The 22302-nt window shown below is 41.4% G+C and overlaps 1 protein-coding gene across 6 annotated transcripts in view; it reads right to left on the bottom strand.

Moving 5' to 3' along the window:
* The window catches only part of KCNAB2 (potassium voltage-gated channel subfamily A regulatory beta subunit 2), a 123147-nt gene that overhangs the window by 57981 nt on the left and 42864 nt on the right, over window positions 1–22302 (bottom strand). For 4 of the 6 annotated variants that reach the window (XM_075190026.1, XM_075190032.1, XM_075190030.1 and 1 more), the window contains exon 3: window positions 21856–21897. The exons of the other annotated variants lie outside the window; for them this stretch is intronic. In XM_075190026.1, the coding sequence (XP_075046127.1) occupies window positions 21856–21897 (42 nt within the window). The remainder of the gene's footprint in view (window positions 1–21855; window positions 21898–22302) is intronic. 6 annotated transcript variants of the gene reach the window in all.

Here is a 22302-nt window from a genome sequence, read left to right as displayed (position 1 = left end):
CTGGAACCTCTCTATTAAGTAATGGAGACCTTTATATACTCCCTTTGTCCCTGACGCCAACGAGACATGTACACATACATGTCACTGGTTACCCGATCTCAATGGGTAAATGACTCCAGTATCAAGAACTTAGACATAACAATACAAGGAGAACCCGATAGCTTTTCACACTGATTACATAGTAAACTACAGTCACTTAAGAAGCAAAACCAAAAAAGGGTGAACTCATCATGCAAAATACAGAGCTCTTACAAGATGCGTCTTACGGTTAGACTTCTAGCACATGCAGATTAAACAAACTCTACCGTAGCTCAGCATAGGGTAGTGCACGTCTTAAAAAGGAAATTAAACTTAAATATTTTGACGATAGGTTCTAGTACAGTGCTGTGCGACTTAGTACAGTGCTGTGCGACTTAGTTGGCCCATATGGTTCTAAGTGTGCGGTATTGGGGTGATTATCTCAAGGTAAACAATCCACGAAGTTCTCACAGCAGCCAGGTCTACAGAATAAACCACGTTGGTGTCAAACGCAAAGTGGGAGCAAATGTCGGACAGCCATGTTCTAGCACAGAGAAGAATGGCAAGGCCCTACTCTTCTTGTCTGATCCTTACTCAGAAAGCTACTTAATGTTCCATTCTTGCTCATCTAAAATCAGATCTTCAGAGAAACTCGCTGCTCATCAGGCAGCGGGAAACATTGTACCCTTGGGAACAGTTTCTGTGGGGGTCCAAAACAGCTGTGCGGTCTGAACACATGGAAATGACATTTTGATTGGGCTGAGTTGATAAATCCCAGCACCTGATGACTACAGGAGTTTATGTGTGTGGGGTCATTAGCAGACGAAACATTCTAAGTAAAGCATTCGACATTCCCAAACAAATGTAACTTTCCAAGTGTGGCCAAACTGTCATCTGGCAGATGGACCAAACTACTATATTGGAGAGTCTGCTTCAGGGGCAGCCGGACTTTATACATGTTAATCACACTAGAAAGACTGGCTCCATGGCTTTCAGTTGGTGGCTTCATTTTCATCCGTCTGCTGGAAAGAGCAGGGGGTAAATGTATCAAGCTGAGAGTTTTCCGGAGGGTTTGAAAAACCAATCAGATTCTAGCTGCCATTTATTTAGTGCATTCTACAAAATGAAAGCTGGAATCTGATTGGTTGTTATAGGCAACATCTCCACTTTTCAAACGCGCCGGAAAACTCTCAGCTTGATACATTTACCCCCAGATCTGAATAAACATTGTTTGGAGAGCTACAACTAATACATGTCTCAGACTCATTCCGTCTGTCTGACCTGTGTGTGCAGGTCCATTCTTGTCCTAACTCATCTCTTTGTTGTCAGGCTGGGTACACACTACAGGGTTTTCACACAATAAACAACTGTTAGGTCCAATATTGCATTAGTGTGTAGGCTGCAATGATCTGATCATGTTTTAGCGAACCAAAGCACATAGTGCCGTTTGATTTGATAAACGGACTAAGAATCTCTAATAAGGATGGAAGGATGTCGTTCCAATCCTGCAGTGTGTACACACTCAGGACCGGCAGTGTCCATAGATCTCTATGGAGTGTGCAGAGTCACCGTCTATTCAGCCGATGGTAAATTGTGTAAACCGTGTATAGTGTTGTACACAGGAATCGGCTGCTGATCGGGACTTTGTCGTTGGTAAAATCGGTAACGTTATCGCATGGGGAGAAATTTTCTGTAGTGTGTACCCAGCCTTAAAGGCGATGTCTAGAAACAAACGTTCAGCCCCCTACTCCCCAACCAATAACACTTAGTAACACTAAGTACAGCCATCCCCTTTTGAACTTCAATTTGCACAGATCATTGGATTAATACTATGTTTTGCTAATGTACAATAATTTTACAACCTTCATTTTTAAAAACCTTATGAGAGCAAATAGTTATATTCCCACGGAAACAGCTTAATATTCTTATCTACATTCTCTATACCGCTGATGAGCTGCATGGGGCCCTCTGAGCCTTTACCTGTGGCCCCCAGCTACTTCCTGCTTTGTTTGTTACAGCTTGTAATATTTGTAAAAAATGCCTGCTGGTATGTTCTTACAGATAGATGTGTCTGTCTTTGATTACATGTATTGTTTTAGCCTATTAGTGAGATTAAGGGTAACGTTTGGCCCTTTTGAAGGGTAAAGGGCCCCCCATACAGCCCCTGTAACCTGTTTCTCAGGTCAGGAAAATTACGTCTCCATCTTTTCTTTCTCTCTCTCATATATGTTGTTGCTGGTAAACGTTCCCTTGTTTGTATTAGAGAACCATCGCAATCGTAGTAGAATAGTAGTTTACACTATTCTGAAAAGAACTTAGGAAAATAGGAAACACAGAGGTACGTAAACCACCAACTGTTAATTACATGATGGAGTCTGCCTAACGGATGCATTAAATATTAAAATATTTAATTTACTTTGATCTTCAAGGATTGCAAATTCTCATTATACAAGATAACGTTCGCCAATTAATTCAACACTTCATTTAGTAATGAGGGGAAAAAGTACACCAATGTCTGACAGAGATCCAATTGCCAAGTTGCTGTTCGTGGATAGCTTGCTTCCAAGAAACTAGAAATTAAATAACAAGAAGATTAAAATGACAAAGTTCACTGAAGGGCAAGATCAGGAACAAGGTGGGAAAGATCTGGCAATCGGTAAACCAAGGTGTCAGTATGCAAAACATTTTATGGATGAATGAGGAGCTTTATCTGCAAGTTCTAAATTGGTACAGAAACATCATGTACAGTAAAGCATGACCTATGCACTCCTGTAGAATATAATAGTTATTATATACCCCTGAGAGTCACGATTCCATATAATGCACATTGATTATATGAAGTGATCCTAATACCCAGGTGTGTTCTGCTTCCCAATCAGTCCTGTCCATTCCGTCACGGAACGCTTCACAATGGGTCATGTGACCAGATGACATCATAACTCAGCCTGTATTTTAATATGGTCACTCAACACCTCTGATACGTTTATTAATGTTATAAGTACATCGGTAGGTGCATTACCCCAAAGAGAATCATTTATTTTTCCAAAGGGTATATAGGTCACTGCACAGTAGCAGACGTGTGCGGTCAAATTGGACAGATCCAGCTGTTCGAAGCCTGTGATGATCACGTTATTAATTGTAGCGCTATACATGGTACATTGGTGTTGGTCTCTGGTGTTACTAAGCAATTCCACTGATACAACCTCTTTGGAGCAATTGTTAGTCCTTTATACAACATTAGAATTTATATACGAAAGTACCATCTCCAGATATTAACTTGCTCTTATTTATAATTATTTGATTTGTCTATATCTTATCCTGGCCTGCCTGAAATCATCTGTGTGAAACTCAGAAACCACGCTGGTGCAGCGACTTGACTGTGAATATTTAAACCTTCTTAACATCTGTACCCATGGAAACAAACTGCATAGCATCGGTTGTTGCCAAGGAAGATCAGTTATCTGCTACAATGGGTTTTCTGAGTCTTAAGCAGGTAGTTTCAAGCACAAGTCCTATTTCAAGTATCCGGAATGAGGCAATTATCGTTTTTGGGTGGAGTTACACTTCAATATAGTCACCCTAAGTGTTGAGATTGTTTTAGAGGTAAAATACATGTTGATGCATTATTAAACAAAATATGTTACTCAATTGATGAGAAAGAAGCTTCCTCTGTAATTATTTAGAAGCTTCTTTTACGGTGATATAAACAAAAGTCTGGTGTGCACAGAAAAAAATTGGCTCTCAAATAGCAATAGGAAACAAATACATTCTAGAATCATCTGTACACCCCAATATTCACTCTTCTAGTTGAAAATAGGTGTAGCCATTATAAGTGTGTAAATTGGCAATGCTTTAGTGTGCAATGCATAGTTTATATTTAGACGTACGTGGCCAAATGAGACAGATCCAGCTGTTTGGAGCTTTGGGACGATTGGCTGAATATTATGTGTCCAGTTAGGGCAGTGTTTCTAAACTCCAGTCGTCAGGACTCCTAACAGGGCAGGTTTTCCATATCTCCTTGCTTAAGCACAGGTGTAGTCATTACTGACTGACACATTCTAACAGATCCACAGGTGGTGTAATTATTTCCCTTGTCACCTGGAGTTGAGAAACACTGAGTTAGGGTGTTTAGCCAAAGGCCAAATGTGGGTGCAGTTTGTATCCCCCACAAATTTGCTAGTTACAGGAGAAGAAAAAGATATGAAGAACTCCCCAAAACAAAACAATAGTAACCAAAAGTACCAAAGGGTTCATTCCCACATTTGGACTTTAGATGCATTCTTGGGCAGCACGGTGGCTTAGTGGTTAGCACTTCGGCCTTACAGCACTGGGGTCATGAGTTGAATTCCTGACCATGGCCTTATCTGTGTGGAGTTTGTATGTTCTCCCAGTGTTTGCGTGGGTTTCCTCCGGGTGCTCCGGTTTCCTCCCCCACTCCAAAAACATACCGGTAGGTTAATTGGCTGCTATCAAATTGACCCTAGTCTGCCTGTCTGTGTGTGTGTGAATTTAGACTGTAAGCCCCAATGGGGCAGGGACCGATGTGAGCGAGTTCTCTGTACAGCGCTGCGGAACTAGTGGCGCTATATAAATAAATGATGATTCTTGTGATACATTTTTGACGCTTTCCATGCCTTGATCTTTTCCCAATACATTACGTCAAAAATATACACCGTAATTGTGGCAACGAGCCTATAAGAAAAAGATTCATCTAGTTACTATTGGTGAAGTGTGAATGAGCCCTGAAGGTGGAGTAACTCTTCATCCTCACGCAATATTAACAAAAGAACCACTTCAGGTCTAGAGATAATGGGATACATTTACAAATCGATACACAGGGAAGTGTGCTCAATCCATAGGAACCAAGATTATTCCAATGTTATTTTCCAAAATCAATTTACACCCTATTAGTTGATATGAAATACAACTTTATCCCCCTTTCAGTTTTCTAACATCCTACTATGAATTCTCAAATAAAGTTTCCAGGGGTCTCACCACTCTATGTAACCAAAATATACACATCTGTGCACGGATCACACGCTGCCATAATAATAAAATAAAGGCTTTCATTCTGATCACTTTAAGTGCCATAATTACACAAGATTGGAGTTTAGAATCCATTACCATGCATAAAAAAGATGCAGGCTAATTTGCGGTGTAAGATAAGCACACAAAAGCATTTAAAATGTGTTCCTCGGTTTCACCTTACACAGATCAATATCCATTAACCTGCAGAAGATTCCTGTAAGGATTACACAAGCTTCCTGTAAGGGGGCCGTTCGGCGGTGACTCGCCGAGATGTACTTAACACTGAGAGATCAGCCAGCGAAGTCTTAACCACTCACCTTCCGTGATGGAGAGGCTGTTTATCAAGCACGCTGGTTTTAATGTGTATTGTTCTGTGAGAATAGAACATTATTAGAATATCGATCATGCTATTATGTTACAAAAAAAAACAAAAGCTAAAAATTTATATTTTATTTCCCCACCCAGAGACCAAATGAGACAAATAAAATAAAAAAAAAATATCCAACCACTTAACCACAACATATACCAGAAAGAAATATGGAACGGTGCTATTATTGCTGTTATTTATTTGTAAGATGCCTCCGTGCACTGCAGTGCAGGACACTGGGGAAAACAGGACACATTAAAACCGCCCTATATAAAACAAACCTTTATTACACACAATATTACTAACAAGCTGTCAATTCAGAGAGAGACGTCCCTGACCCCACAAACATCTCACACCTGGAGCATAGAATCCATACTCTACGCCCATGGTAGACCCTTCTCCTTCCACTACCAAACTTAGTGGGGAATTTGATTTGGCGCAATGAGCTGCAGGACATCACCACGATCTCCAGCTGCGCTCATCATCAGATACTACGGTACCTGAACATTGCGGATTTTCCATGACGTTACGCCGCTGCCGAGGGCCTTCGCGACTCTTCTGAAGGCACTCTGCGGCACATGGCAGGTAACTACATTCCTCTCCCTTTGGCCTATAGACCAAATTACCACCTTCACAAAATTGGATAGGTCACTGCATCCCACAAGACCAGCACACACACACATCCTAACAAATCTCTGCAATGCGGTCAACAGTAACGTGCCACCAACAGAATTGGGAAAATGAAACAGATGGACTCCAAGTGGACTCCCGTGGCCAGGTAGCCACTAAGATGTGTCACCACACTTGAGGTGCTTGTAGAGGGAGTCCAGCTATCAGGGTCTGCTACAGATATACCCCCGTTTAATTGACCAAATCCTACAAGAGGCTGATTTTGGGTGAAAACTTGTAACAGTTGATGAAAGGAGTGTGTGGATATTATGAGGAACGAGCTAGATGAGGAAGTGAGTTTGGAGCAGAGATTGTGCATGAACAGATCTCTCTCCAGACGGTTACATTTACTCCACTTAAAGTACAGTTCGTCCACACTAAAGGCTACCACGCTGAGCTACAGAGGCTATATGCAGGACACCGGTGATGGCCTCTGACTGATGCCTCTAACGCATTCCGCTGTCGCATCAATTTTGAGACAAGTGTTGGTCTTTTTTTTAATTTTTTGTACCATAGAATTTGTGTTTTGATGCCCTCACCATATATTGACCTTTCTAGCTTATTTAAACGATTGTGCGTAATAAAGGTTTGTTGCATTTATGCTTTTATAGTCGTCATATACATGTTTTGGGTGAGATGTTTCATGTGATTCAAATTAAGTATAAATACTAACAATGTGGACTGGTAGTCGGCGGGTACGTCTACTGGAAGTCTGGACAAGACAGGAAAGCCGGTAGCATTGTTTCGGCTACATACAGTCAGTACCACGGCACTGGGAGTTGGCTACTGTGATCTACCAGGGTAATGCTGCACTGCCAATTTCCATAGTTAAATATGTTGCTAAGGACAATTGCCCACTGGCATCAAAAAACAGGCGGTAACTAGTTTTTTTTATATGTCACTAAAAGCAAACGAACAGGTTAGGGAACAGAACCTACTGGGTACAATGACCACATAACCACTTTCATTTGTGGTTGGGAGCAGCATAAAAACAATCTTTTGGACGCTGTCTGCTCTACTCACTTGTGTTCACTGCAAGTAAAAGCACAGGGGTCAACAGAGGACAACTCCAGACGCAGGGTATGTGCTGGTGACATACACCGCATGTCAAACGCAATCGCTTACACATGCAACGTCACTGGCATTTGTCTTAACTCCAGTGGGCTGTCTGACAGATATGTTATGAATTACTGACCTTACTTAAGCAAAGTACAGTTACAGTGTGTTTCCTGGGATTAAGCAGGTGATTTCAAACAGAAGTCCGGATTAAAGTATCCAGCGTTATTCCAGTAAATTGTAGTACCTTACACATTGATTTGATTAGGCAAAATAATCTTAGGAGTACAACTACACTTTAATAGAGCAACAAGACACAAATGCTGACTGATTATTTAGGAGGAGATGGGAAAAGTCTCCTTTCTAAGCTCTGAAAGGTCCATCTGTAGTCGTATAGACATAGGGGTATATTTATTAAACTGCGGGTTTGAAAAAGTGGAGATGTTGCCTATAGCAACCAATCAGATTCTAGCTGTCATTTTGTAGAATGTACTAAATAAATGAGAACTAGAATCTGATTGGTTGCTATAGGCAACATCTCTACTTTTTCAAACCCGCAGTTTAGTAAATCTAGCCCAAAGTCTGGTGTGCATTAAAGAATATACCCATTTTCTCAAGCACACTGGGCCATGATATAAGAAAGCTACACAAATGTGTTGCAGGGGTGTTTTCATCAGCACAATAATCTGTATTGTTCATGTTCATAATAAAAGTGTAGATTTCTAGGATATTTTTAATGGCTATGATTAGAACACATTTCTCCGCCATGTAAAACGTATTTCTTTTCCAATCGTTCGGTTCACAGGTTCAAAAATGTGTCTTAACAGAGAAAAGGGAGGAATAAAACACAGTGATAAGAGGATGGATAATGGCCATGAAAACACTGGAGCTCTCTCTATATTACAGGAAGGGATTGCTAGAGCAGCTCCCATGGGATATGCTGGGAATTGATACGGATATGGGACATCCCAAATGGATTTCTTTTGACTTAAAATGTTCAGTTTTCCATTACTCTGTTACACCCCTCTCGTCTCTCCATCTTACTGGTCATTAGATCAATAATTTGACATTTACGTATACAGCAATAATGACGACGTTAAGGACAAGTTATTCCATGAACACTTTACCATAAACGTTACTATCCTTAAATATTTAATAATAATGCAGAAACAAATGGATTACAGATATGAAACCAGGGCCTGTGTGTGTCCATACGCATAAGTGGTCTAGAAACCGTTTTGAAGCTGCACCTAGTCTACGCCATGTCTTGCCAGGGGTATATTTTCTCCTGTATTTTTCTTACGTTCCAAAATAAAGTTACATAAATGCCCATAATTGAGGACTCCTCACTTTAACCTTTTCTTAATAAATGCCCCTCAGTGGCTCATATTTCAGTGATGTCACTGGTCCCTAGTGAGTTCATAGGCTGCATTTGCAAGAATATTCAGCCCACAAAATCGTAGCTGTCACTTTTAGGCAATGGGTACAAAATAAGAGGATACTTTACACAATTTATTAATTGTTGTAGTCTGGTTTTCTGTTTCGTTTCAGATTTGCTATTTTAGAGTTGACTACTTTGCTAGGAAGCTAAACTAGGAGTCTTAATAATTACTATTGTTTTTCTGTTTGCCATTATACTAGTTTTCACTGTAATGCTGCATTACTTTGTTTTTCCAACTACAATCGTAGTGTAAACGTTCTATGCCGGTGGGTCCCAAACGTTCTCAGTTTGAGGCAGCCTTAGTTTTTTCAAGGCACGCCTAAGCCAAAATAATTACCAAGCAGTCCCCAGCCTCGCTTACCACCGGCTCTGGCCGTGGCACCAAGTTTGGGAACCGCTGTTCTATATGCAGTAAACCAGAGGCAAAAAAAGGGGGTACTTTTTTTTATATATATATATATATCTTAAAATCAGTTCAGGGATTGAATGTAAAACACTGTCCTAACATCTGTACAACGTGTGGATTACTTCCTTAATAAAACAACCATCATCCCAGTAAAACTGTACTCGCAGTAAGATGTTAAAGTTAAACAGAGCTGCTCATTCCCTTAGAGGAGCCCCAGGAACTGCCCCTGTAGACAGATCATCCCGATCTCCCCCAATTCTGTATTATACAACCGGTGCTGCTTGCTTCCAATTGGTCCTCCAAGCTCACATCCATTTTCAGTGGCCGCGTAACACTGGCCTTTAAGCAGCTGTTGGAGTAACCAGAGGTGATGCTTTCAAATCACTAAACCAACTGTAAAAAGGTTAATAAATAAGAAAGTCTGCGCTGCTTATCCCTGTATAGAACAAACTGAGTGTACTCCTAATGTCCATAAGAAAACTTGAGGTTCTGTGTATTACATTCTGGTCAAACCATAACTCAAGCCTGCTGGATACCCCAAAAATTAAGTTCTGATCTCTACTGTTGTGTTTGCAATTAAAGGCGTTGACAGCGAATTTCAACTTGCCCAAAAACTTGAGCCTTTCAAATCTCCCAATTAACTCCTGATGTGCTGGTCACTACCAAAACTGAAATTAAAATAATATTTAAAACCCCTGGATAAAAACACACACTATACAGCCAAAATTATATAAATGCATCATGCATTTGTCCGCTCAAAAAAAGATAAAAGCAGTTAGATTCTCTCCAGGCTTACAGCAAACCTATATACAGAATAGTAATTATATAGACACAGGGAAATAGCATCAGTAGATCTGAAAGCCTAACACAATTTCAGGGAGGCTTTATTGCCTCTAAAACCCTCATCTATCAAATTGTCAATATCAATCGAGTATAAACCCTATTAGACGAGATGACCCAAGAGATTTTTAAAAAAAATAAATGGAATATGCCGAGATATGCACGAATCAGCACCAGCAATCCTGTCACTTTCTAAAGACGCACTTTGGGAGGGTGTGATCTGCAGCCCTAAACCGTGCTAATATCATGCTGCTGGCATGACCTGTACAAAATAATCGCACGAAACTGCCAAGAAAAACACAGCAAAGGCAGAAAATAAGACAGTTTTGGTGGTAGCACCATGCACAAAAAAAAAAGAAGCAAAAAAAAAAATAAAATTGCAAAACTAATAGAAAAAACAAGGAAGTGATGCAATTAATATTTTACAAAATAACTCTAAAACAGTGACTGCAGTCTACGTATCTGTAGCAGATTAACCTCTAGATAACTTAATTTCCCCAGTACAGAATAAAACAAACTCAAGGACACAATGAGATGCAAATGTCACTCAAAACTGTCACAAAAAAAAAAAAAAATCAACTTAAAATTATTAGAATTCCTAAGATAAAAAATTAAACATCCAGGATCAGATTTAACAACTTGCTGAAGAACAAGTTTGCTATAGGTTTGCAATTTCCTATAGAGAAAAAAAGTCCTATATAAGAAAGTATCTAAAAGGTGGGGAAAAGAAAGAAAATCAATTCACGCCGAGCTTCAACGTTAACTAAAAGACTTACCCGCGGTCTTGGCGTTCTCCTCATTAAAAACAAGTTCTAGTTTATAAAAGGCTCGCAGTAAGATGGACGTGATCTGGGAACAATCCGGCTGGACGGTGGGAGTGTCATTTACAGTTTGAATGCTCAAAGCAATTGGTTTATAAAACAATTCCCTCCAGATTACAGTGTTGGAGCAGAAATCCATTAGACCTATTAGACTCAAAGTATTAGGAGTTTTTCATCTCGGGGAAGGCAGTTTGAATTATTCAGGACCTTGTTGTTTAGAAAAAGCCGGGACGGGCATACTAGAAGCCTCGGATACTACAATACATTCAAGGAAATTCACACAGAGGACAATGAGCAATCAGAATTAATGTGTGGAGTGTCCGTGTATTTAAAGGTTAAAAAAATAAAACAAAAAGGGATAATGATGGAACAGCAACTTTAAAGCAAAGATTTCCTTCTTTAAAGCACCAACATATTTTAACAATACTCTGATACATACTGAATATACCATGATAAAAATCAGCATTTAAACTGAACCTGAGAGGGTCCCTGTGCATTGCATTGTACAGCTCCCAGAAATAATCCCAAAGTTTTAGGAGTGTAGTGCACAGCAATGAACTACCTCTCCTATCCCCCAGAGGAATGACCCTGATAAGACTTGTCTTAAGCAACGTTCCTAGAAATAGTGCACTGTGCCGTATTATAACTATGGATTGTGTACATAAGGCTCATACCCGGACTATTTTTGATGCATTCCACTTAAGCGTAAAACGCGTGAGCCTTCATAGCAGGACATGGTGAAAGAACCTGCACAGCAGAGCTTACAATCTAGTGACTGACATATGCTGTAGTGCAGTCTCAATTGATGCTATTGACCAATAGTCATTGCTAGAGATGCTCAGGCTCGGTTTTCAGAAAACCAAAATCCCCCCCCTCCCCCCCCCACTGAACATCGCCAATCCGAGTACCGAGCCGGGTTGGTACTTTCCCGCATCCTCGGATTTGAATCGAGGCAAAACTTTATTGTTGCGTTGTCGGATATCGCAGGTTTTGGATTCCATAAGTACCTCCCTCCCCAGGAGATCCAGCGCCATTGCTCACACAGAAACAGGGGTAGCAGTGTTCTTGTCACTCTCCAGTCTCCAGTGACATTGCTCAGTGCCATTGCTCACACAGAAACAGGGGTAGCAGTGTTCTTGCCAGTCTCCAGTCTCCAGTGACATTGCTCAGTGCCATGCTCACACAGAAACAGGGGTAGCAGTGTTCTTGTCACTCTCCATTCTCCAGTGACATTGCTCAGTGCCATTGCTCACACAGAAACAGGGGTAGCAGTGTTCTTGTCACTTGACAAAAATTGACTGTAAATGACTGTAAATTAATGTTATTGAGGTAATAATAATGCAGGCAAAAAAAAAGCAAATTGTGATTTTAGCTTTTTTAAAAAAAAAATACACAGATCCAAAACTAAAACTAAAACACGGGGGTCAGTGAACAGCCCTAGTTATTACCCATCCCTGCACAAGGTCTAACTCTTCTGTATGCAGTTATCTAGCCTACAGTAGACATCAACACTTAACTTAAGCGCGCTAAAAGGAACAGAGGCTTCAATAAAGGGTATAGTACAAGTGCATTTACAGATCATTAGCAGATGAGGGTTATTGATCCTTGGACAGAAAAAAGTCATTACATTCCAGACAAGAGGCTTTGTGCACTAAATATTGCTCACGCTCAGCATTCCTACACCGCTGCACTCCTAGAGAGCAATATCTGTTTTTTAACTCAGGCGACAAAGTGGCTAGACATCAAAATAGTGTTTTGTAGCAGTGCTAAGACATCAAAACCAGCTGAGTAAGTCAACTCATTCCCATAATAACTCAAGGACTGGATACTTAATGTCAGTGGAACAAATACTAAAAGGAATGCAAAAAAACATCCTTTAAGAATATAAAAACATGCAAACATTTATTTTAATGGCACAAATGAGAGAGGCGCTGAATGGACCTTGATAAGTCATAGAGAAGTTAAAGTAGCTTTACCCATGCTCTATGATTTTCATCACCGCTATCCCTGGTCTGAGTAAAACGCAGCAGCGTGTTTTCGATCGGACATCCTCACAATTTCCAGACACTTTACTCGGGGGGCAGACAGTGTTGCACACACACTGGTATCAACGGGCAGCGACCAAGTATCCTGACTAACCCCAACGATCCTTCAAAGAACTTAATTTGTCTACATTGCTTCTTTCCATGTTATCCCCTTGTGCCTCAGAGGACCGGACAAAGGGAGTTCTGCAGTATGTATATGGCGGCATCGCTTGATGATGGCTAATTTATGGTTCCACGGTGCTTAGAAATGTCCCAACACCCATATAAGGAAGAGGTCGCAGTCTTAGACTAGACCCTAGGTTCCCAAAGTGCGTGCCGTGGCGCTGTCACAGGGGTGCCGTGGCCAGGGGAGAAAAAAAAAACAAAAAACATCATCATCCTCCTGCCTCCTCACTGAATGTCGGGCGTGACATTATCACGCCCGACCATTCAGTGACAAGCGGCAGGAGAGAGGAGGATGCTGGGTCCGGGCGCCGCCGAATTGACATGAAGAAAAGACAGAAGAAGTAGAAGAAAGAAGGTCAAAGTATGGCGAGTTAAAGAAAACGAAGGGGAATAGTGATAGGAAACAGCAATGGAGGGCAGAGTAAGGATGCAGAGGGGGCACAGAGTTGTGTAGAGATGAAGGAGGGCACAGAGTGTGTAGAGATGAAGGAGGGCACAGAGTGTGTAGAGATATAGGAGGGCACAGAGTGTGTAGAGATATAGGAGGGCACAGAGTGTGTAGAGATATAGGAGGGCACAGAGTGTGTAGAGATGAAGGAGGGCACAGAGTGTGTAGAGATATAGGAGGGCGCAGAGTGTGATAGAGATGAAGGGGGGGCGCAGAGTGTGTAGAGATATAGGAGGGCACAGAGTGTGTAGAGATATAGGAGGGCACAGAGTGTGTAGAGATATAGGAGGGCACAGAGTGTGTAGAAGAGTGTGTAGAGATGAAGGAGGGCACAGTGTGTGTAGAGATGAAGGAGTGGCACAGAGTGTGTAGAGATGAAGGAGGGCACAGAGTGTGTAGAGATGAAGGAGGGCACAGTGTGTGTAGAGATGAAGGAGGGCACAGAGTGTGTAGAGATGAAGGAGGGCACAGAGTGTGTAGAGATGAAGGAGGGCACAGAGTGTGTAGAGATGAAGGAGGGCACAGAGTGTGTAGAGATGAAGGAGGGCACAGAGTGTGTAGAGATGAAGGAGGGCACAGAGTGTGTAGAGATGAAGGAGGGCACAGAGTGTGTAGAGATATAGGAGGGCACAGACAGTGTGTAGAGATATAGGAGGGCACAGAGTGTGTAGAGATATAGGAGGGCACAGAGTGTGTAGAGATGAAGGGGGGCACAGAGTGTGTGGAGATGAAGGGGGGCACAGAGTGTGTGGAGATGAAGGAGGGCACAGAGTGTGTAGAGATGAAGGAGGGCACAGAGTGTGTAGAGATGAAGGAGGGGCACAGAGTGTGTAGAGATGAAGGAGGGCACCAGAGTGTGTAGAGATGAAGGAGGGCACAGAGTGTGTAGAGATGAAGGAGGGCACAGGAGTGTGGAGATGAAGGGGGGCACAGAGTGTGTGGAGATGAAGGAGGGCACAGAGTGTGTGGAGATGAAGGGAGGGCACAGAGTGTGTGGAGATGAAGGGGGGGCACAGAGTGTGTGGAGATGAAGGGGGGGCACAGAGTGTGTAGAGATGAAGGGGGGCACAGAGTGTGTAGAGATGAAGGGGGGCACAGAGTGTGTAGAGATGAAGGAGGGCACAGAGTGTGTAGAGATGAAGGAGGGCACAGAGTGTGTAGAGATGAAGGAGGGCACAGAGTGTGTAGAGATGAAAGAGGGCACAGAGTGTGTAGAGATGAAAGAGGGCACAGAGTGTGTAGAGATGAAGGGGGGCACAGAGTGTGTGGAGATGAAGGGGGGCACAGAGTGTGTGGAGATGAAGGAGGGCACAGAGTGTGTAGAGATGAGGAGGGCACAGAGTGTGTGGAGATGAAGGAGGGCACAGAGTGTGTGGAGATGAAGGAGGGCACAGAGTGTGTAGATGAAGGAGCGCACAGAGTGTGTAGAGATGAAGGAGCGCACAGAGTGTGTAGAGATGAAGGAGGGCACAGAGTGTGTAGAGATGAAGGAGGGCACAGAGTGTGTAGAGATGAAGGAGGGCACAGAGTGTGTGGAGATGAAGGAGGGCACAGAGTGTGTAGAGATGAAGGGGGGCACAGAGTGTGTGGAGATGAAGGGGGGCACAGAGTGTGTAGAGATGAAGGAGCGCACAGAGTGTGTAGAGATGAAGGAGGGCACAGAGTGTGTAGAGATGAAGGAGCGCACAGAGTGTGTAGAGATGAAGGAGGGCACAGAGTGTGTAGAGATGAAGGAGGGCACAGAGTGTGTAGAGATGAAGGAGGGCACAGAGTGTGTAGAGATGAAGGAGGGCACAGAGTGTGTAGAGATGAAGGAGGGCGCAGAGTGTGTAGAGATGAAGGAGGGCGCAGAGTGTGTAGAGATGAAGGAGGGCGCAGAGTGTGTAGAGATGAAGGAGGGCGCAGAGTGTGTGGAGATGAAGGAGGGCACAGAGTGTGTGGAGATGAAGGGGGGCACAGAGTGTGTGGAGATGAAGGAGGGCACAGAGTGTGTAGAGATGAAGGAGGGCACAGAGTGTGTAGAGATGAAGGAGGGCACAGAGTGTGTGGAGATGAAGGAGGGCACAGAGTGTGTGGAGATGAAGGAGGGCACAGAGTGTGTAGAGATGAAGGAGGGCGCAGAGTGTGTAGAGATGAAGGAGGACGCAGAGTGTGTGGAGATGAAGGAGGGCACAGAGTGTGTGGAGATGAAGGAGGGCACAGAGTGTGTAGAGATGAAGGAGGGCACAGAGTGTGTGGAGATGAAGGAGGGCACAGAGTGTGTGGAGATGAAGGAGGGCACAGAGTGTGTAGAGATGAAGGAGGGCACAGAGTGTGTAGAGATGAAGGAGGGCACAGAGTGTGTAGAGATGAAGGAGGGCACAGAGTGTGTAGAGATGAAGGAGGGCACAGAGTGTGTGGAGATGAAGGAGGGCACAGAGTGTGTAGAGGTGAAGGAGGGCACAAAGTGTGTAGAGATGAAGGAGGGCACAGAGTGTGTAGAGATGAAGGAGGGCACAGAGTGTGTAGAGATGAAGGAGGGCACAGAGTGTGTAGAGATGAAGGAGGGCACAGAGTGTGTAGAGATGAAGGAGGGCACAGAGTGTGTAGAGATGAAGGAGGGCACAGAGTGTGTAGAGATGAAGGAGGGCACAGAGTGTGTAGAGATGAAGGAGGGCACAGAGTGTGTAGAGATGAAGGAGGGCACAGAGTGTGTAGAGATGAAGGGGGCACAGTGTGAGTTAGCTGTAAATTATTCTTTGACAAAAATATAATTGAAAAAAATATATAATATTCTTTTCCCTTGGATTTATGTGTATTATTTTGCATACAACTAAATAAGTATTTCTGTCCTGACCTAAATACTTATTACGTTTTTTGACCCAACTACTTATAAAAACAGGACTGCTCGGTAATTATTTTGGAGGGGTGCCTTGAAAAAAATTATGGAGACTCTAAGGGTGCCGCGAACTGCAAAAGTTTGGGAACCACTGAACTAGACTCTACGGACCGCTATGTGCAGTTGGAACGCCAATCGTCTACTCCTCCCAACCATCGCTTCTTTTACTTACTAAACGTTTATTGTGTATCCTGCCCTAAAAAAAAAGCACATCCTTCCATATAAGAACAAAACAAAGAGAAAGAAACTTTCCAAATCAATATTTGCAAACACCAGTGCAAAGCACACACATTTTTATCCCCATAGAACGCAGACAAGTAACAGACGTTCAAAGTCTTCCGCACCACATACACAATAAAATATGTATTACAGAAATAAAAAAATATATATATATATAAAAACACCAAATTTCCCTAATTCTCCCGAATGGCTCCATCTACATGACATCTTATGTAGCATCTAATTAAAAAAAAAAACGTACTGCAGACCACCCTGGAGCAGAACCACTCAAAGCCTCAGGAACTGTCCCATAAAGACAACTCCTATCACTGCCCTGGGACTATAGCGGTCAGTAATAATACACTTACCAGCAGTTTCTTTCCTAAAAATATGAATCCCTTACGGTTTATCTCCATGTAAAGTTAAATAATTAATGAGAAAAAACATTGTTGTCATTCACATAGTCATGGGAAAAATACAGTTGATAAGTAGTGCCACCCCAAACAAAAATCAAATTATTAATAACTCTTTCATGATGTAAGATCTATATGGGTTCCCATCCCCAAAGATGATGTACGACTCCCAGTAAGTACATGCTGGTGTACGAGGGCACACATTTTGTCCCCATTGCCGTACCACATCCATGGAAATATCAGTATTGATCAATAGACAAAAAGAATGTTATAACACAATAAGTGTAGCTGTAACTAAGCAGCCAACCTGAAAAGTGGGCAGATCAGAATAATTACACTTGCCAACACATGTTATTGCCGATCATAAGAGTGATTTTGGGGTAACTTTGTGGAATAGGACATCGGTTTTGCTAGACTGGCTCTAAGTTTTGAGATAATAGGTACCCCATGGAAAAATAAAACATGCAAAAATATTTAACGGTCAGGTAGAGCCTACTTACGAATATTACTGAAATGGTCTCAAATCATACAAACGTAAAATACATAATGGCATTTAATTTGACATAATAACAGATAAACATAGTAAGCCGATTCGGATGATTACAATTAATGCATAGTTAAATGCTGTTTGTACGATTTTCTTTTTTGTTTTCAGAACAATCATGTTGGGGGCTCCAGTAATAGTTCATCTGCCTTCATACATTTCCTCCATCACCTTTATATCTTGATGAAACCTCTTCCCTTGTTCCTTACTAAAATCACCAAGATTATCCGAAAATCTACGTAAGTGGCTATGGAGGACGTGTACCTTTCTGCTCATATTAGTACACAAATATTTAACATTCGTGAGCATGTTTTGCTCCAATTCTTCATAATTATCCGCTTTGTGGTTACCCAAGAAGTTCTCAACAACTGAGACATAACTGCACCAGGCAGAAGCTTCAACACCATTCATAAATTTTGTGAAAGTAGAATCCTTGATACGTTTACGAATTTGAGGGCCAGCAAAGATTCCGGCTTTTAGCTTTTCCATGTTTAGTCCAGGGAACAAAAAAAAACAAACAAACCACCATTGAAAATAAAGATTATTTAATATGTTATTGTCCCGTAGGCGCTGTATATAAACCAAGTTTTATCGTTAACTGACATTGGGCCTGATTCATTAAGGAAAGTTAGGTAAAAAAAATGAGTAAGTAGTCTCCTGGACAAAACCATGTTACAATGCAAGGGGTGCAAATTAGTATTCTGTTTTGCACATAAGTTAAATACTGTCAGTTTTTTCATGTAGCACACAAGTACTTAGCTTATTTTGTTCACTGTAATTTAAAGATATTTGTGTGCTACATGAAAAAACAGCCAGTATTTAACTAAATCAGGCCCTTTTCTTACTTGAAACACACAAATACACACAATATGATATACACACAAATGGTCACAACCACTTTGTACACAACTTGACTTCTTTACACTAATTACATGTATACAAATATATCACATGGATAAGAAACAAGAAAAACAAAATAGACAACCCAAACTGCTCAACTGACCACTTATATATGGAGGGAGAATATTCTAGAACAATCGCGGAGTGAACACCTAGATAGATTGCCATATGCACGCGTTATGACTACGTTCTCTTTAAATTGAGGGTATCCATTATCTCCAGCACTAAAGCCAATTAGAAAAAAACTACTTTCATTTTTGAATTCAGCAACCACAAAATACCCTAAATTCATTCAAATGTGCTTCAAAAAATTTTATTTTATGTTTCTTCTCCTTCCTTTCGCTGGGCCGTGTTATTAATTACTCACTATTTTAAGTTTACAGGCTCTAAAAACTTTTTGGTTAAAGCAAGGTAACAATCATTGTGACCCATCTATATTGTGATGAGCAGGAGATTGCACCCAAAACCTCTCTCATCACAGTAATCATACTTGTCTGACACCCAGGGCTGTATGGAGAAGCCCATAGGGCAAACCGAAGAGGGGAGTTTCTAGTGCCTGGAAACCCCCCTCCAAGCCTGGGACACTGTATAATTGAGGTGGCTGGACCCTGCCCCAGCTTCACACGGCTCTGCTTGAAAAGGGAGAGCTGCACCTAACAGTAGTGCACACAGCATTGCCCATGTATATTATGGGGATAGGAAGAGTTGGAGAGCAGCCAATCACTGTCTAATATTATAGCCACGTCCCCATGCATGCTGGTCACGCCCACTGTTGGCGTGGTGTTGAAACCCCCCTATGCAAATCCTGCGTTTGCCCCTGAAGCCTTAGGAAAAATGGCTTAATTGCTCACTTTAGCAATATATTTAATAGCATAATTAATATTCTTGAGATCTCCTTGGACTAGTTTGTCCAATTTAGACAAATGATGCGATCTATTTTGACGATTAAACATTCATTTGTCCAGATCTCCCTAGTATGTGGAAAGACACAAACAAAGGCTTCTACATTTAACAGGATAAAAAACAACCATCATCATCATGGGTCTCCTTGTTGTGGAACTACAAGTCATACATGCCCTGCCAGCTATCAGCTGGCTATCTGCCTGTAGTTTCACAATACTTGGGAGAGCCACAGGTTGACCAGGGCTGGTTAATATGACATATTGTAAATACAGCCTGTGGATGTGGAACAAACTAGTCAAAAAGTAAAAAAAAATACCATTTTTAGGGGCATATTCTGAATTTGCATAAAAAGGATAATTGTGTTCCAGAATTGTGTCCTGTTACACCAAAATGCAATGACAGATGGGTAGAATACACCCAAGCTATAGAGAAGCCAGTATTAAAAAATAAGTGGACATATCTTATAATTGCTCTCTGAAAGAGACATTTTTATTTAAACTGGGTACGGGAAAGACATAGGGAATATAGTACATTATTATACAAAAACATGCATCAAATTCAGAATGTAAACACACGGGTGATGTGATGATCTTTTGAATATTAATGGAATATACTATACTGTGTGGAGTTTGTATGTTCTCCCCGTGTTTGCGTGGGTTTCCTCCGGGTGCTCCGGTTTCCTCCCACACTCCAAAAACATACTAGTAGATTAATTGGCTGCTATTAAGTGTGTGTGTGTGTGTGTGTGTGTGTGTGTGTGTAGGTTAATTGGCTGCTATTAAGTGTGTGTGTGTGTGTGTGTGTGTGTGTGTGTGTGTGTGTGTGTGTGTGTGTGTGTGTGTGTGTGTGTGTGTGTGTTAGGGAATTTAGACTGTAAGCTCCAAAGGGGCAGGGACTGATATGAGCGAGTTCTCTGTACAGCGCTGCGCAATCAGTGGCGCTATATAAATAAATGGTGATGATGATATTCCCCACGTGTACCCGGACTTTGATTGCATTTGTGCTCTTCAGTTTCTGCCCTTTCAATGTTTAATTATATTGCACTTTATTATGCAGTTGATAAGGCATATTAATTTTTATGTGATATGTTGGCAGTAATATTCTAAAGATAAATATTATAACATATGGGTAGTATATCTTGTAGTTTATACAAAGTGAAATAATTTGTGTTTACATATTTATATTATTTAGTGTCTCAATCAGCCCTTATGCAGCACTCATGAATTGGTGTACAGAGCACATATACCGTTTTGGGATTAGCATACTTTTTTTTTTCTTTAGCAGTATCATATTTCTTTATTTATTTAGTAACGGCTTTATTATGTAACAATATAATCATTTTGGACAGTTTGTGTAAATATGAATCACATTGAAGTTGATTATTTGTATTATTCAATATTTTTTAAGCTTTTGGGTGGACAATTACTCCTCTGGCGTAAAGTATGTGTTTTTATCGGCAATGTTGATTGAAGTGGAACGTAGAACAATAAGATACGTGAAAGGGTGGCAAGATAATCTCTAACAAAACGCGTTTATTGGAGCAAAACGCGTTAAGTCATCTGTTTCATGTCTGTGTCCTATGGGATGAAATACGTTTTTTTTTTTTTTGAACCATCCATTGGTTTCTGAAAATATTGCGTGCAAAGCTTTTTCTATTGGCCATGTGTGTGCTATTGTAGTTTAAGAGAGGCGCTTGCGTCTACGCAGCACAGACGTTGGATTTATCTATTATCTTGTGTTCACCTGGCTGTTTGCAGTAGGGCCTGGTTCAGTCACATGACCGCTGCCCCCTCATTCATCGCAAGGTACTTTGTGCGATACACATCCATATAAAAGCTTGCCTAGGGGATGGTCTTTGTGTCCTGAAAGCTCTTACACAAATATATCTGCATAATTCATATCTTTAATTACCAAACTAATACATACTTGCCAACTCTCCCTGAATGTCAGGGAGACTCCCTGAAATAGGGGTGATCTCCCTCACTCCCTGAAGAGTCTGGCATTCTCCCTGATGCTGAGACGTGGTTGGCTTCGCCATCTGTGGCATGATGACAAAATTTTAGAAATTGTGTCCTATGTCCATGTATTGATGCCTATGGAGGTGGCCATTTTTATGGAGACCAAGATTTAATCAAAGACTGACAGATAAGACAACATGACTTCAGTAATGGAGACAGAAATGTAAAAGACACTTCAGTCTGTAGAGATTCATTAGCTGCTTTTCTTTAACGCATATTTGCCTACTCTCCTGGAATGTCCGGGAGCCTCCTGCATTTCTGGGAAACCTCCCGGGCTCCCAGGAGAGCAGGGCATCCTCCCGGTTTTCGCCCCCGCAATAGATAAGTGGTAGGGGGTGGGACTTAAGTACGCAAACATTGCGTCATCTTCGCCATCATGATGCGATTCGTTAAGCCCCACCCCCGCAGACCCACTTTAACCGGTATCTCCCTGAAGCCAACGAGGAAAAGCTGGCAAGTATGAACTAATATTGGTTATCTAACACAGCGCTGTTATGAAATAAAGATAGATCTCAACAGATACACACAAATCCAGACTACCAAAGATGGAAAACTTAGTCATTTTAGCATTCGACAAGATTAGAAAACAATTTCTTCTCTTTCAGATTAAAAAACAGATTCATGCACTAGTGAATTCCCATAGGAAGCTTAAAAAAAAACAAAAGTACACCGGTACCTGTAAAACTGCAGTTGCCGTTTTGGACTCCCATATCGAGCACTTTGGAAGCATAAAGGAAAAAAAGAGAAGAAGATTCCACACATCACATTGCAAATACTGAATGTACAACTATGGCTGCTGATCAGTTATCAAATAGGCTTCTAACACATACATTGTCCATAGGTTTAGTACAACAGCACCACCTTGTGGCACATTTGAAAACTACCGCATTTAAAATGAACACTACAAAAAGCATGAATATATAGTTCTTGAAGCTTTTCTAGCCGTTTCAACGCACATACTGAAACGTGCACGTCGTGACCGATACATATATCTAAAATAAATAAATGGTGAATATTTTTGCCAATAAATTTACAAAGCAACAACAAACAAACACATAATAGATCACAAAATAAGCTATAACAATACAAAAATAAAAGCAGGTAAATGAAATATGCATGTAGA

The sequence above is a fragment of the Mixophyes fleayi genome, chromosome 11 (genome assembly GCF_038048845.1).
Source record: "Mixophyes fleayi isolate aMixFle1 chromosome 11, aMixFle1.hap1, whole genome shotgun sequence".
Taxonomy (NCBI): Eukaryota; Metazoa; Chordata; class Amphibia; order Anura; family Limnodynastidae; genus Mixophyes; species Mixophyes fleayi.
The sequence above is the reverse complement of the archived record's forward strand: the minus strand, read 5'-3'. Positions and strand labels throughout refer to the sequence as shown.